The sequence below is a fragment of the Mobula birostris genome, chromosome 11, assembly GCF_030028105.1.
Source record: "Mobula birostris isolate sMobBir1 chromosome 11, sMobBir1.hap1, whole genome shotgun sequence".
In the NCBI taxonomy this organism is placed as follows: Eukaryota; Metazoa; Chordata; class Chondrichthyes; order Myliobatiformes; family Myliobatidae; genus Mobula; species Mobula birostris.
The window spans coordinates 69767372-69782976 of NC_092380.1; the positions used below are offsets into that span (position 1 = coordinate 69767372).

The 15605-nt window shown below is 39.9% G+C and overlaps 1 protein-coding gene across 1 annotated transcript in view; it reads left to right on the plus strand.

The window, feature by feature from the left end:
- Positions 1-15605, plus strand: part of ush1c (Usher syndrome 1C) — a 205519-nt gene that overhangs the window by 155324 nt on the left and 34590 nt on the right. Inside the window, exons 24-25 of the mRNA XM_072271371.1 lie at positions 9468-9530; positions 11714-11755. Coding sequence (XP_072127472.1) covers positions 9468-9530; positions 11714-11755 — 105 coding nt within the window. The remainder of the gene's footprint in view (positions 1-9467; positions 9531-11713; positions 11756-15605) is intronic.

The following is a 15605-nucleotide window of genomic DNA, read 5'->3' on the forward strand; positions in this document are numbered from 1 at the left end:
TTAATTAACGCAAACACGAGGAAATCTGCAGAGATGCTGGAATTTCAAGCAATACACATAAAAGTTGCTGGTGAACGCAGCAGGCCAGGCAGCATCTCTAGGAAGAGATACAGTCGAAGTTTCGGGCCAAGACCCTTCGTCAGGACTCGGCCCGAAACGTCAACTGTACCTCTTCCTGCAAATTAATTAAAATGGGATTGGACTGGCTCAGCTCTTTCAGTCATTCCAGAAAATGAGTTTGAATGGCATTTCAAGGATACTGTACTGAAGCCTGCAGATACCCAACTAAGAACTTATCCTCATAAAGTTAAATACTTATACTCGTAAAGTTCTACTTGTACTCTGAAGTTCTTGATATATAGATATGGATAAATGATTAGAGAGAAATACGTTGCATATTTGTATTGAGTTGCATTCTATGGTGTGTGGAGTTTATAGGTAGGCAGAGTGGAGTGTTTAATATTTCAGTAATATTTGAGTAATATTATAAATATATTCTTTGATTAAGCATTCTTTGTTGCTTACATAATTTATTACAAGTTGTATGTAAAAGTACAAAAATGGCATACGTCATCACACCACCATGTCATAATTGCATATCTCGCTAAAGTAAAAAAGTGAAACATATACAGTTACTCCCGGCTCCATGCTTTTTTTTCTTTCAATTAGTTTTATGTTTTGGAGTTACAGAACATAACACCAATCTTTACAGTTGAAACTTAGAAATCATCCTGGCTGAATGGACCTCTATCAGATAAGGCAACTGCTGTGGACAAGGCTGCAAGAAATTTTAGAATTCTGATCGCAGCCCAGTCTATCAGGAGAGCCAACTCCTCCATTGAATCTGTCTTCACTCCCTACTGCCTCAGAAAAGCAGCCAACATAATCAAAGCCCCTTTCCACCCTGCTCATTCTCTCTTCTAGCACCTCCAAATAGGCAGAAGGTATAAACGCTTGTGAGCATGTACATACCACCATACTCAAGAACGACTTTTATCTGCTGCTATAAGACTCTTCAATAGACCTCTTATATAATAAAAATGAACACTTGCTCTCAATCTACCTTGTCGTGGCCCTTGCACTTTATTTGTTGACCTGCACTATACTTTCTCAGTATCAGTAACACTATATTCTGCATTGTATTCTTTTTTCTTTTTGCGTTACTTCAATGTACTTGTATATGGAATGATCTGTCTGGATCTCAGAACAGATGGCAATAATAAGCCAATTATCCTGTTCCAACCTGAATGTTCCCATTCCATTTTAAATGGTCAAGGCTTAAGGATTTCCATGAGTCAGTGACAATATTACAGTTTTTCAATGGGGCTTTGAGATTTTTCCTCTGTTCTGGAATTCTCCTTTTACGATAACCTCAGAGCAAAATGCCCATTTTTCAGCAAACAATCAGATACATGAGCTAGCATAAACAGAGCCTCAAAGCAGGAAGTGTAATCTTGGAATCTTGGAGTAGGGCTTGTATGTTAACTTGCTTATTCAAATTGATAAGAAGGATTTTGTGGAAATTGTTGATGTGCTCTGTGTGCTTAATATGTGTGTCTGAAGCAGACAGGATAGGATTAGTGCTGCTCAACAGACCAGCATAATGCTGAACTTCAGTACCTCTTCTTTGAACACTTTCCTGCATTTGGCCTTAAGTTCTGCTTGTGTATTGATGGCAGTGATGAATTTTGTCAATGATTTCTGCTTTCACTGATGGGTCGCTTCTGTGATCTACATGTTCCAGGTTATCATAGATAGGTAAAGAGACAGTTCAATGTAGATGGGGTTATTTAGCAAGGCACACTCGGGTTCTTTAGTAAACAATTCAACAGTGATTTGAAGCTCAGCCTCTGATCATACTCATAAGCAAATCTCAGTTTCCATTCATTGTGCAGATTAGCTTGTTTGCAACAGGAGCTTGTTGGAAATAAGGTACAATATTACAGTGGGGAAGAATAATAAGAGGGTGAGTGTCATGTTACATTAGGATAGATTCAGTAATCCAAGTGAATTGGTAGGCTTTTATACCCCATAGAACTAATTGGTTTGTGCTTAAACAGTGCAGTGTGGAGATTCAAGTTCGTTGTTCCTGGATGTGCATGTGATTTTTATGCATTCATTCACTGTGGCATTCATGACATCACATGCACAAGAGGGGACTACTGGCTTTCCAGGTGCAGACGGAGTGTTCTTAGTGGAAGGAGTGGAAAAACAGGTGCCATTCCTGCAATGTCGGAGGTCCTGGAAGCCACTGAAAGAAGGAATGAACTGTCAGTGAAAGGGTGCTGCCAGAGAGAGATCATTGATCCTGCAGCTAGTCCTAATGACACACAAAACGTGATGATCTCAACCATGCGGTGAATGTTTGTGGAAAAGATAACAAATCCCATCTCCCAACACATGGATTATTACACTCACACGTTTATTACTTATACAGGCACACACACACATCAACTTTATAATAATGGATGTTAGAATGAATAATGGAGGATAGAGTGGGAAAGCTCAAAGGAGATGTGCAGGGCAAGTTTTTTTTAGAAACACAGACAGTAGGTTCATGATGTGAGCTGCCAGGGTCGCAGTAGAAGCAAACAGAATAGAGGTGTTTCATAGATTGTCAGATAGACACATGAATGTGCAAAGAATGGGACGGGGATAATGATTTTGAGGCTGAAGGAAATGCAAACATGAGAAAATCTGCAGATGCTGGAAGTCCAAAGCAACATACACAAAATGCTGGAAGAACTCAACAGTAGGCCAGGCAGCATCTATAGGAAAGAGTAAGCAGTCGACATTTCGAGTTGAGACTCCTCATCAGGATTGGAAAAAAGATGAGAAGTCAGAGGAAGAAGGTGGGGGAGGGGAGGAAGATGTGCAAGGTGGTAGGTGATAGGTGAAACTGGGAGAGGGGAAGGGGATGAAATGAAGAGCTGGGAAGTTGGTGCAAGAAATAAAGGGCTGGAGGAGGCTGACAGGAGAGGATTGAAAATCATTGAAAAAAGAGAAGAGGAGGAGCACCACAGGGAGGCAATGGGCAGGTAAGGTGAGAGAGGGAAGCAGGAATGGGGAATGGTGAAGGGGGGCGCAATTACTGGAAGTCCAAGAAATTGATAGTCATGCCATCAGGTTGGAGGCTACCCAGATAAAGTGTTGCTCCTCCAATTTGAGTGTGGTCTTACTGCAGTAGTCGAGGAGGCCATGGACTGACATGACAGAATAGGAATGGGAAGTGGAATTAAAATGGATGGCCACTGGGAGATCCCGCTTTTTCTGGCAGACAGAGCGTAAGTCTTAGCAAAGCTATATTGGGTCTCACTAATAAACAGGAGGTCACACCGGGAGCACGAGGTACAGAAGATGACCCCAACAGCCTCACAGGTGAAGTGTTGTCTCATCTGGAAGGCCTGTTTTGGGCCCTGAATGGTAGTGAAGGAGGAGGTGTGGGGGCATGTGTGGCATTTGCTCCACTTGCAAAGCTGAAGGAATTACTGTAGTTTAATTAGTTCTGGCCATTATTGTGAGCCAAAGGGCCCATTTTTGTGCTGTGCTGTTCTATGTTCTATAGAGTCATTCAGTACCTTTGGGACTATATTGATAGTGTCAAATTGCAGTATTCCTTATTAACTTCAGACTACATAGAACAAGTTCAACTTCATTTTGAGCCCTCTGGATGCTAATATAGTTTCTCAATTAGCTATACTTCCAGCATACTGCTGCTTCTAAACGAGTCATTAATTGCCTGCTTTAAGTAAGTTCCATATCAGTATGGTCCCAGTGTGTTTCTTTTAGGGATAAGCAGTGTTAATATTTGTGCTAGCAGATTTAATGATGATGTTCCTTGATGTCAAACAGCTTGTAACATTTACCTTTCCAAGATAATTACAAGACAGTGAGAGAAAGGAGTAGGAAGCATTTAGTCATGCTTAATGCTCCGACTTGCAAAGGTCATCAAGTTGAAGGGCAAACATGGAAATATTGTTCCATTTCTGTCCATCAATTTTGTATGTATGCAGTTGCATTTTTCTCTGGTTATAACTAACAAAGTAGCCATGCAGTTTGAAATAAGCACCCTCAACTCCATATACAGTGACGTGTTAAGTTCTGTGTATACACTTTTCATACAAAAGCTACTTTTTTATGACTACAAAGTAATGAGTTATGATTGAAGAAACTAATGAAGAGGAACTGCATCAAACAAAATGAAACATCCCCTTACACAGTTCAAATAAAGTTCTAACCATGTAATTGGTGATTCATATTACAATAGTTTTCACATCTTTGGCTGCTAATCATTTCCAGCAATTAAACAAGTCTTTACAAGATTGCACCATTAATGGGTCATGAATATCAATAGCAGTAAGTGACATTTTACACCTCTTTTAATATTCTTTTAACTGAAGCCCCTGCACAATTTATCTTGTAACTTCTTCTTCTTGCGCCCTTAACTCTTGGTGGAGTCGTTGGGGCACCATCCTGCCAAGCTTTGCACCAGTTTGGTGTGCTCATCATGCGGCGTGTCTTGGGCATCTGAAACCTGGCGGAGCCCATCCCTCACCAGGTTTGACCACAGCCGATTTCCTCCTACTAGGTGGCTCGCCTTGGTTGTGAACACGTGGCCGTTATAGTTCATCTGAGAACCTTTCCGTCCCGGCCGGTGACTTCATCATGGAAGTCATCCACCCAGTGGTGCTGTGTTAACTCCACCCCCTCACGTGGTTTAGCCCACCAGCTGAAGCGGTTTAGCGGGGTATGGCACTTGGAGCCAACACGTGAGAGATTTAGGAGATGGATGAGGGCCAGTGATGCCCGTCCACCCTGTCTGGTAGGGAGCAGCATGCCAAACATCAAAGGTACTACCTCTATCCAGATCCCCCTATACCCCGACAATCTTGTAACTATCTTGTAACTATCTTGTAACTATCAATTTTATATCCCACTGCTGAGCTATTCCTGACCTCAGTCCTCACTGTCAATAGTCAAATTATTGTGTGAAAATAGTGCGGTCTAATAGGTACAGACATAATTTTGATAGTTTCAGTTTTCAACTGCTTCACAGCATTAACTGTAACGGTCACTCTGGGTGAACGTGCAATTATACAGTTTGTTAAGTTTCATAATTTAATTGGAAATAATATGAAATAAATTAATACAGAGTAGCACAGACAAAATGCTAGAGGAACTCGGCAGACGAGGCAGCATCTATGGAAAAGAGTAAACAGTCAACATTTCTGGGCGGAGACCTTTCTTCAGGACTGGTAAAGAAGGAGAGAGGTCAGTAAGAAGGTGGAAGGAGGGGTGGGGGAAGAAGTACAAGGTGGTAGGTGATAGGTGAAACTGAGAGAAGGTGAAGGGTGAAGTAAAGAGCTGGGAAGTTGATTGATGAAAGAGATAAAGAGATGGAGAAGGGGGAAGTCTAATGGGAGACAGGGGACATGGAAGAATGGGTGGGCAGAGGAGCACCAGAGAGAAGTGATGAGCAGGTAGGATGAGAGGGTACGAGAGGGGAACAGGAATGGGGAATGGTGAAGGAGAGGAGGTGGGGCAATTACAAGAAGTTTGAGAAATCGATGTTCATGCCATTAGGTTGAAGGCTACCCATTAGGAAATCCTGCTTTTTGTGGCGGCGCAGCAAAGGTGCTCAATGAAGCGGCCTTCCAACCCACATTGGATCTCACCAATATACAGGTGGCGTCACTGGGGGCATCGGATAGAATAGATGTCCAACAGACTTGCAAGAGAGGTCTCACCTCACCTGGAAGGACTGGGGTCTTACATGGTAGTGAAGGAGGAGGTGTAGGGGCAGGTGTGACACTTGTTCCACTTACGAGGACAAGTGCCAGGAGGGAGATCAGTGGGGAGGGATGAATGGACAAGGGTGTCATATAGGGAGTGATTCTTGCAGAAAGTGAGGGAGGGGGAGATGTGCTTGGTGGTGGGATCCCATTGGAGATGGTAGATGTTATGAAGAATTATGTGCTGGATGTGGAAGCTAGTAGGGTGGTAGGTGAGGACAAGAGGAACCCTGTCCCTGTGTGGTGGTGGAAGGATAGGGTAAGAGCAGATGTGCATAAAATGGAAAAGATGTGGGTGAAGACAGCGTTGATGATGGAGGAAGGGAAGCCTCTTTGAAGAAGAAGGACTTCTCAGTTGTTCTAAAATGAAAAGCATCATCCTGAGAGTAGATGCACCAGAGACAAACGAACCTAGAAAAGGGAATGACATTTTTACAAGTGATGGAAGTGAAGGGGTATGGTCCAGATAGCTGTGAGAGTCAATGGGTTAATAAAATGTATCAGTAGATAGACTGTCTCCAGCGATGGAGGCAGAGAAATCGAGAAAGAGGGGAGAGATGTCATAAACAGATCAAGAAGATTTGAGGGTAGAGGTGGAATTTGGAGGCGAAGTTGATGAAATTGTCAAACTCAGCATGGGTGCAGGAAGTCGCATCAATGCTGTATGTAGGGAGAGTTGCAGAGCGACACCGATGTAGGCTTGGAACATGGACTGTTTCACGAAAAGGTACGCATAGCTGGGACCCATATGAGTGCCCATGGCTACACCATGGGTTTGAAGGAAGTGGGAGGAACCAAAGGAGAAATTGTTGAGAGTGAGGACCAATTCAACCAGATGGAGAAGAGTGGTGGTGGAGGGAACTGGTTAGATCTGTTGTCCAGAAAGAAGCAGAGAGCTTTAAGGTCCTCCTGATGGAGGGTAGATTGTAAATAATACAGTACATCCACAACTATTATATTTCATTGAAATTCTGGTAACAAAAGAACAGATGCCTTCTAGGTACCCTGCTGTTGTTGCAGTAATATCATCTGTTTAGTTTGGTCTTCTGTTGTGAATCGGAAGAAAGGGTCTGAAGCTTATCCGGAGGTCTAGAGAGAAACAGAAGGCTGTGCTGTAAGAATGATGCAGGAATGGCAATAGGAGGGAAGAGGACAGTCAGGTCATTGCTACTCAGATGTACTGTAGGCAGTGTGCTATCTTAGAGTGTCAGCTATTCTATAATTAAGGATTTAAAAAATCACTTGCAGCAGATTTTCAAGTACTGTAATTACTTCTCTCACACATTCTCTGAATTATAATAACTTAGATAAAATGGACTAGCTTTCATAATACAGCTGATATCAACATAACACTGGAGAATATCTGACTTCTTAAACAAAGGTAGCAAACACAAATGACATTTCACATTGATGTTAACATTGTGAAGTTAAATGTATTCTTTGACTCTTTATTTTGGCCGATCGAGATAAAATACAAGATGAATTGAAATTTATGAAAAGTGTCAAGTTTGTTGGTCTAATGTTCTTTCGTTAATTCTTAGAAGTTGTTTTCAGTTTTACTCCACCATAATCAGTTTAAATCACTTTCTCACAAATCCTACATCTGAAAGTTGAACCTGATCAGTTCCATTAGCAAATCTTAATTTTAGAAACAAAACATTCTCTTGTTTTTAAGAGTGAAATATCTTCTTCATCTTCCATCCTTCATCCTATAGGGTCATAGGGAGAACTGCAATATGCACAGCACAGAAAATAGACCTTTAGGCACAATATCCATGTCAACCTTCATGCCCATCTACACTCATCACATTTTCCCACATGAGATCCACATCCTTGCCTACGCATCTCTTAATCATAGTGATTGTATCTCATGTTTCCAGCTCTTCTGGCAGTGAGTCCCAGATATCAGTTGATCTCTGTGCAAAAGAAACTTATATTTTAAATCCCTTTCCTCTGACATTAAACCTATATCCCCTTGTATTTGATGCCCCTCTTGTGAGATAAAGATTCTGACTATCTGCTCCGTAAATGTTTCTTGTAATTTGTGCACTTCTATCAGGTCACCCTTTAACCTCCATAACTCTGTGGAATACAAGCCAATCCCATCCATTTTCTCTGCATAACTGAAGTACTCCAGTCTAGACAGCTTTGTAGTAAATCTCCTCTGCCCCCTCTCCAACGAAACTAAATCCTTTCTAAGCTGAAGCAGCCTGAACTGCACACAATACTCTAAGTGAAATCTAACTAGTCTTTTTTTAATTGCAAAAAATCCCAACTTTTATATTCAGTTTCCTAATCTATGAAGACAAGCTTGCCAAACATCATCCTATCATCATGTGTTGTCACTTTCAGGGAACAATGGAGTGAATCTCCATGGTCCCTTTGTTTATCAACATTTCTTTGGCCTGCCCCTATTTGGCTTAACAAAAATGATACAATTAGCCATCTTGTGTTGGATCCTATGTGCTGAAACATAACGTGTATTATTAAAGCCTATATTGACAATGATTACCATCCTACCTTCAGCAATGCCCCTGATTATCTCCTGAAAATCTCAATCAAATTGCTGAGATAGGATTTCAGCCTCACAATTCCCATTTCTAGCTTTTGATCAAGAAAGCCAGACCAAATTTTCCAAAGTCATGGGACCACTTCCATTTGAAATCAGATCAGCCACCTTAGATTCACTTTTACCACTAGCATCATTACCTCAGAAGCTCACAAATATGTATCTGACCACCTTCTATTTCTCATCCTTGTGCTGCCTCAAAATTTTCCTACACATGTGCATCATTTTGCTCATACATGCTGATGACAATTAGCTTTAACTCACCATCACTTCTTTAGATTCCACCATTGTCTCTTAACTGTAATGTTATTCAACCAACATCCAAAAATGGATGAGTTTAAATCTTCTTCAACCACCATCAGAATGTTGTAACTCATCATCCACAGACCACATCACAGATTTCACTTCCTAGACACTAAGTGTATTCTTCTCAAACATCTGTTGCTAGTACATTTGACTGGGTTAAGATTTGAGCTTCATTATCTATGCTTTTGCCAAAACTCTCAATTTTTACATCAACTATATTGCTTGACTTCAATCCTATCTTGGGTCATCTGTTGGTGATCTCATATTCGTAGCTTTGCCATTTCTATTGTCATTGCAATGCATTCTTGCTTGACCTTTCTTAGCCAACATTTATAAGCTTGAGATCACTCAAAACTTTACAGTCTCATGCTAGCTTTCAGCATTCCTCCCTTGTCCCTTTTCTTGCTGAACCATACTAGGTTCTGAATACCCATATGTAAAATTTTGAAATGATTATCCTTCTCATGTTTTTCTCTCATTCTGTATCCCTGTAATCTCAGCACTATCTAGTTCCAAGACACCTGCACACTATCATCTTGAGGATCCCTGAATTTAATTGCTGCAGGTCAAACAGTTTTAAGGTTCCTTTCCTAAATGTCAGAACTCGCCCTCTAACCTCCTTGCCCCTCCATAACTCTCTCCTTTGACATTGAGTTTTTAGTCCTCAAGTCTTGCATTGACTCAGCACCAATTTTGTAAATAAGGAAGCTCATGTGAAATAACTTGCATGGTTTTACTACATCAATAGCGGAAAATTCAAATGGATGTTGTTGATTCATAATACTTTGCTCATTTCACAGCAACCAGAAATGTTGAAACGAATGGTGGTCTACAATTCGTCATTTCGTTCTAAAGGAAAACACGTAAATAATACGGACATTATATTTTAATTTGTTTCATTCTTTTTTTCAGCATGTTTTCTTTTGATGTAGATGCATACAGTAACATGTATGAATTCGTGATTTATCCCCATCTTTTTCTTTTGTTCCACTCATGGAATTAATTTTTTTTTTTATTTTAATTTTTTTCTCTGTGGATTTGTTTGAGCAAAGCCACATTTATAATCGTGATGCAAAGTTTGCAGTTATAATTACTTTGTTACTTTATCTTTCACTCAGCAGGTTGAAGTCAATTCACTTTGTATAAAGGACAATTTATTCTTGCAGTTTAAAGTTTTTGTGCCCTCACAAATAAATACTTTTGAATGGTGTGTGGCAATTATAATGATAAAGTACACCAAAAAAAATCAAACTATTCCCCTGATAGTCTAAAGCCTTTTCAGAATGTATGTACGTGAATCCAAATTCATCAGATTTCCTCATCTGTTGGTCTCCTGTGAAGTCATGGAGGTTTGATGCAGATTATAAATCAAGGTTGAAAACAATAATAAAATTATTAACTAGTAATTGGCTTTATTCCAGCTTGCTGATTTTTTTTTGTACTGGTACTTTTTGAAGAAATTTCCTTTTTCAAGTCATATAATTCAGTTTTTTTTCTTTAACATTAAATCTAAGTCATCTTAGGTTCATATAGAAAAGATATCTGGTGTGATGTTGGATTAGATCAGGGTATCTTATTGACTGTTTTATTTAAGTGCGCAGTCTGGTCATATGCTGGAAATGCTCAGCAAGTCAGGCCATATGTGTGGGAAGAGAGTCGGAGTTGATATTTCAGGTCATGTATTCCTAATCAGAACAGGGAAGATGAGAAAAGAAGCTTGGCAAGATGCAGTCACAGCTTGTCGGGTGGGGTGCTGGTGGATGACTCTGACAGGGTAAAACCAAGGTGGACTTGCAGATCAGCTGAAAACAAGCATATCTGGTCAATGCGTTAATAGCATTTCATAGACATAAAAACAAAGTCAAATGTAGGAGTTCCAAACTGAAGAGCAAGAAGGAATGCTGGGCATGTTAGGTCAGACATGTCCTTCACTCCCAGAGAGGAGAAAAAAGGGAAAAGACGAAGCGGTTTCGCTGATAATTCCAGATGGGTGACATTACAGACTGAGAAATCAAGTTACCTGTCGTTGTAGAATTGGATACTGAGTCCTGATGCAACATGCCCAGACAAAAGATAAAGGTCTGTTCATCAAGCTTACATATGGTTTTGTTGCTGCATTTTAATCTGCATCTTACCCTATTTACTGCTGGAATCCTCACTAATCACTACGTTGCCTAATTCACAACAATTCTATCCCTCCCTTTGACAAGCTTTTGACCATTTCACTTTACATCTTTCTTGTGTGTATTTTTTTGCCTCATTTGAAATTTTTATAATTTTTTTTGGCTGGGTGTTTGTGAGTACTATATAAATGAAAATTTACTTAGTGGAAGAAGTTGGCAGAAAAAATATCACAAATGATTTATGATTAATGTTTAGATAAAAGAATGAAAATGCAAACTCTAAGAATAAATAAGTCACATTACCAATGTATTTTCTTATATATTATGAGAAAGAAAGAAATATAGGTGTGGTGTTGTAAACATAATAGTGCCTTGCCTTTGATTGTCAGGTGGAATTATAGCTCACTGTCAGGTTGGTACAAATACTGCCTGTTATGAATGAAATATTTTCAATCTAGTGAGTTTCCTTTGTCCCTGTTTTGCATATCAACGTTTGCTCCTGATAAAGATCATGTAATAAAAAATGTTTGATTTTTTACACAGAAAGTCATTGTTTAATTATCTATCAGAAGTATCAAGTTCAATAACATTAACTGAGGCAATTTATTGTGGAAAATATGCAATTTTCTTTAAACATTTTACTTAAAGATATAAGTAAAACAATGGTTAAGCTTTTTAATATGAATTTATGCAGTGACATCAAAGATATATAGTTACAAAAGTTACTGTGATGGATGTCATGAACAGTGATGATGAACTGGCCATGCAGTCTTGCTAAGTTTGATTTTAATAGCAAAAAAATATGTATTTATTCAAATTAAACAAAATAATAGCAGTAATTAATCGTACACACCAGTGAACGTTTGATGTGTTATGTGTTATGTAAAAAATACTGTATTTGACATGATATAATATTGTTGCAGGGCTTCCAAAAATATGTGGAGGACTTTGACCCTTATTCCATGGTAAGTATTGAATCTAATTACAAACTGAAGAGACAACAGGAAGCAAAACAAATTGACAAACTGTCTTGCAGAAAGTAAAATTATAAAAAGTCTACAGCCTCTATTTCTAGCAGGGAATGGGTTTCAGAATTCCACCATTGCTGCTGGGAGAATCTGAGCCTCCCTAGACTGAGCTAAACAAATAAATCATCAAATCTCAGCCCATCCCTGAAGACTTTGTTTTATGGGTACAGGATTCTACAAGTTATCATGTCTAGCAGGGAACAGTTCATTTAAGAGAATTCAAGTTTCTACCATTACTGATGGGAGAAACTGGGCTTCCTCTGAAGGAACTGAACAAGTAGATCATTAAATCTTAGTCCATCCCTGAAGACCTTTTTTTATGGCTGCAAGCTTTCCACACAATCTCCCTCTTCTGCTGTCCAATGACAGACCTTTGCCCAACAAGATGATTTTATTAGTAGTCACATTGATCTTTACTAAGCTTGATGTGATTGTGAAAAGCTCCAGCATGTCAGAAGTAATAATCCCAGCAAAATGCTATGGGAAATGTTTTCCCAAAAGCAGTTTGGAACACAGCTATGAAATGTGAGTATTTCCTACAGTGTTGCTTTGAATTTGTTGAAGTTGTGCCCCTTGCTGATTTGATTTTGACAAAATTCTGACCCTTGCTTGTGAGTCCTGAAGAAGGGTCTTGGCCCAAAATTGTTTGTTCATTTCCACCAGCATTGCTTGACCTGCTGACCTGGATTTCCAGCGTCTGCAGAATCTCTTGTGTTTATGCTTTGCTCCGACTTTGCCCTGATTGACAATTTTCAAAACCCAGGGAATCCCATGAATTGGCAATAAATCTGAAAGTAAATGTTTTTGTGAAGTGAATAACAAATACCTATAGCTGGTTTATCCCTTCCAGTGACATTTCACACCAACTGCCTTAGACATTGAAGCTGACTTCTAATATTTTGCCAGATTTGCTGATTCGAAGCTTTCTTCTCCCATCCAAGCTAACTCTAAACAATCCCATGTATGCCTCCACGACAAGATCACCTCCTTAGCAATCATAAATCTTTGCTAATGTTATTTGTAGATTGCTTTTCACATGAAATTGGGCATGTATCACTATGATAGTAAGGCAGAAAACATAAACCACCTGACAAAAATGGTTCCACCATCCTGGTGGCAGACGTCCTAATTGCAAATGAGAATTGTAAACTCTGGAAAATTGTCATGAAAGGTGAGAGCAATAAGCCTGCACTTTCTTTTTTAATTGTAGAGTATGTCATTAACACAGAAGCTGCAAATGGGAGCTGAACACTCTAACATCAACAGTAAAAGATCCTGCCTAGGGCAGCTTTAGTAGCTGGAGATGATTGGACCCTGGTGGCTTATTTACTTGTTTGGAGATACAGCATGGAATAGACCCTTCTGGCCCTTCGAGCCGTGCTGCCCCTGCAACCCCCGATTTAACCCTAACCTAATCACTGGACAATGACCAATTAACCTACCGACCAGTCTGGACTGTGGGAGGAAAACAGAGCACCTGAAGAAACCCCACACATTCCATGGGGAGGACGTACAATCTCCTTACAGATGATGTCAGAATTGAATTCCAAACCCCAATGCCCCAGGCTATAATGCTCGTGTACACATGGTTGTAATGGTTAGCCACCGTTAGAACTAACATTCTTTGTATATGAGGCTAAAACATTCGCCTTTGACTCTCCATATACTTTAACTTTGCTCACCTTTTTGTAGCTAAATTTGGTCAAACGTTATTGAGTGATGACGGCACATGCTCTTGCCTCTTCTTTGCAACTTAACTCTTCTTTCTATATCACTTAATGAATGATAGCTGGAACCAATTGTCTACTACTGATCCATCTGGCACTTTTGATGAGAATGCTACAGACATTTTAGCCCTGTTTTCAATTCACTACTATGTGTTTGTGGAGAGAAGTGCTAAGTGCTCATGGCTATCTGTCTGACATTTCCCCAGTCATTCTTGATTGGATTTATTAGATGTAGACTGTTTTTCTCTAACTTAGTGAATTTTAGAAAAGTTACTTGCGTATAGATCCACTGAGATAATGTCCCGTTTATGTGATCTACCTTGCAACCCCTTCTTAACAAATGAACAAGACACCAAGATTGTAAGTAGGTTAAGTGCTACTGCTGGTCCTGAGTCATGGCTTCCGAAGGATGCTTAGTTTTGAATGCTATGCCTACCCTTCTTAAGAAGGCCCATGCAATGGCCACTTCTGTCCATACTGTCGTGAACAAATGTGTCTCTGATTGGGTGTCTACTTTAGCTAAGTTGTTCACTCTCCAAGAAAAAATCAAGCCGTCATCATCTTAATAGAAAGCAATAATTTTTTTTGGGAAGAGACAAGACAGGTAAAAAAAAATAGAGGTACAATGGTATTGGGCAACACACACACGAAATGCTGGAGGAACTCAGCAGGCCAGGCAGCATCTGTGGAAAAAAGTACAGTTGAAGTTTCGGGCCGAAACCCTTCAGCAGGACTGGAGAAGAAAAGCTGAGGAATAGATTTAAAAGGTGGGAGGAGGGTAGAGAGAATCACCAGGTAATAGGTGAAACCTGGAGGGGGAAGGATGAAGTTAGGAGCTGAGAAGTTGATTGGTGAAAGAGACAGAAAGCCGTGGAAGAAAGAAAAAGGGGGAAGGAGCACTAGAGGGAGGCGATGGGTGGGCAAGGAGATGAGGTGAGAGAGGGAAAAGGGGATGGGAAATGGTGGGGAGCGGGATTGGGGAGCATTACCGGAAGTTTGAGAAATTGATGTTCATGCCATCAATTGTAATGGTTGCGTGTTATACCAGGAGCCAAATATTTAACTGTATTGCATTATATTTAAGGAAATATGAACCACCAGTTGTTAATTGGAGACTGTGCATTTTACACCACAGTCCATGACTAATCTAGATTCTGTTTGGTTTTGAAATGGCTTTCAGATGAGAGAGAGACACACAATTAATGTTTAAAGCCAAGTCAACCCACTGCAGCAGATTTAATAATCTGGCACTAAAGTCAGTCAAGGCCCTTGAGGAATATAAAAGAAGCAGCAAAGAATTTAAATAAGAAATTAGGAGAGCTAATGTCCTTGGCAGTAGATTAAAGGGCAATTCCAAGGTATTTATACATATATCAGGAGCAAAAAGAATAGCTAAGGAAAGGATAAATCTACTCAAGAACAAAGGAGAGAATTAAAGCATGAGGCCAGAAGAAGTGGGTGAAGTCTTCGTAGAGCAAAACAGTAGAGCGGCAATTAACATCATACTTTACTGTGCCAGCGATCAAATCATCAGGGTTCAGTTCCCTCTGCTGCTTGTAAGGAGTTTTTTATATTCTCCCTGTAACTGTGTAAGTTTTCTCCAGGTGCTCCGATTTTCTCACACTTTCTAAAGATGTATGGGTTTAAGTGAGCAATTGAGGGCCACAAGCATAGCGACTGTTGCGGGCTGCCCCCAGCATGTCATCGGACTGTGTGGTGTGTGACACAAATGACACATTTCGCTGCATGTTTTGATGTAGATGTGACAAATAAAGCTAATCTCTAATTTCCAATGTGAGCACTTTCTATTGATATTCATCCAGGTGGACGTTGATAATTGTGAGCGTAGGAGTAGTACTGAGGAGGAGCTGGGTGTTTTGAAAAACTTTAATGTGGGTAAGTCCCCAGGGCCTGATGGGGTACTTAGGGAAAGGGCCTTGACTGAGATCTTTGTACACTTTTTTGCTATGGGTAAAGTACCAGATGACAGGAGAATATATTATCTTATTCCTTTGTTTAAAAAGCGCAAAGGGTCAAAATCAGGAAGTATAGGCTGTAAA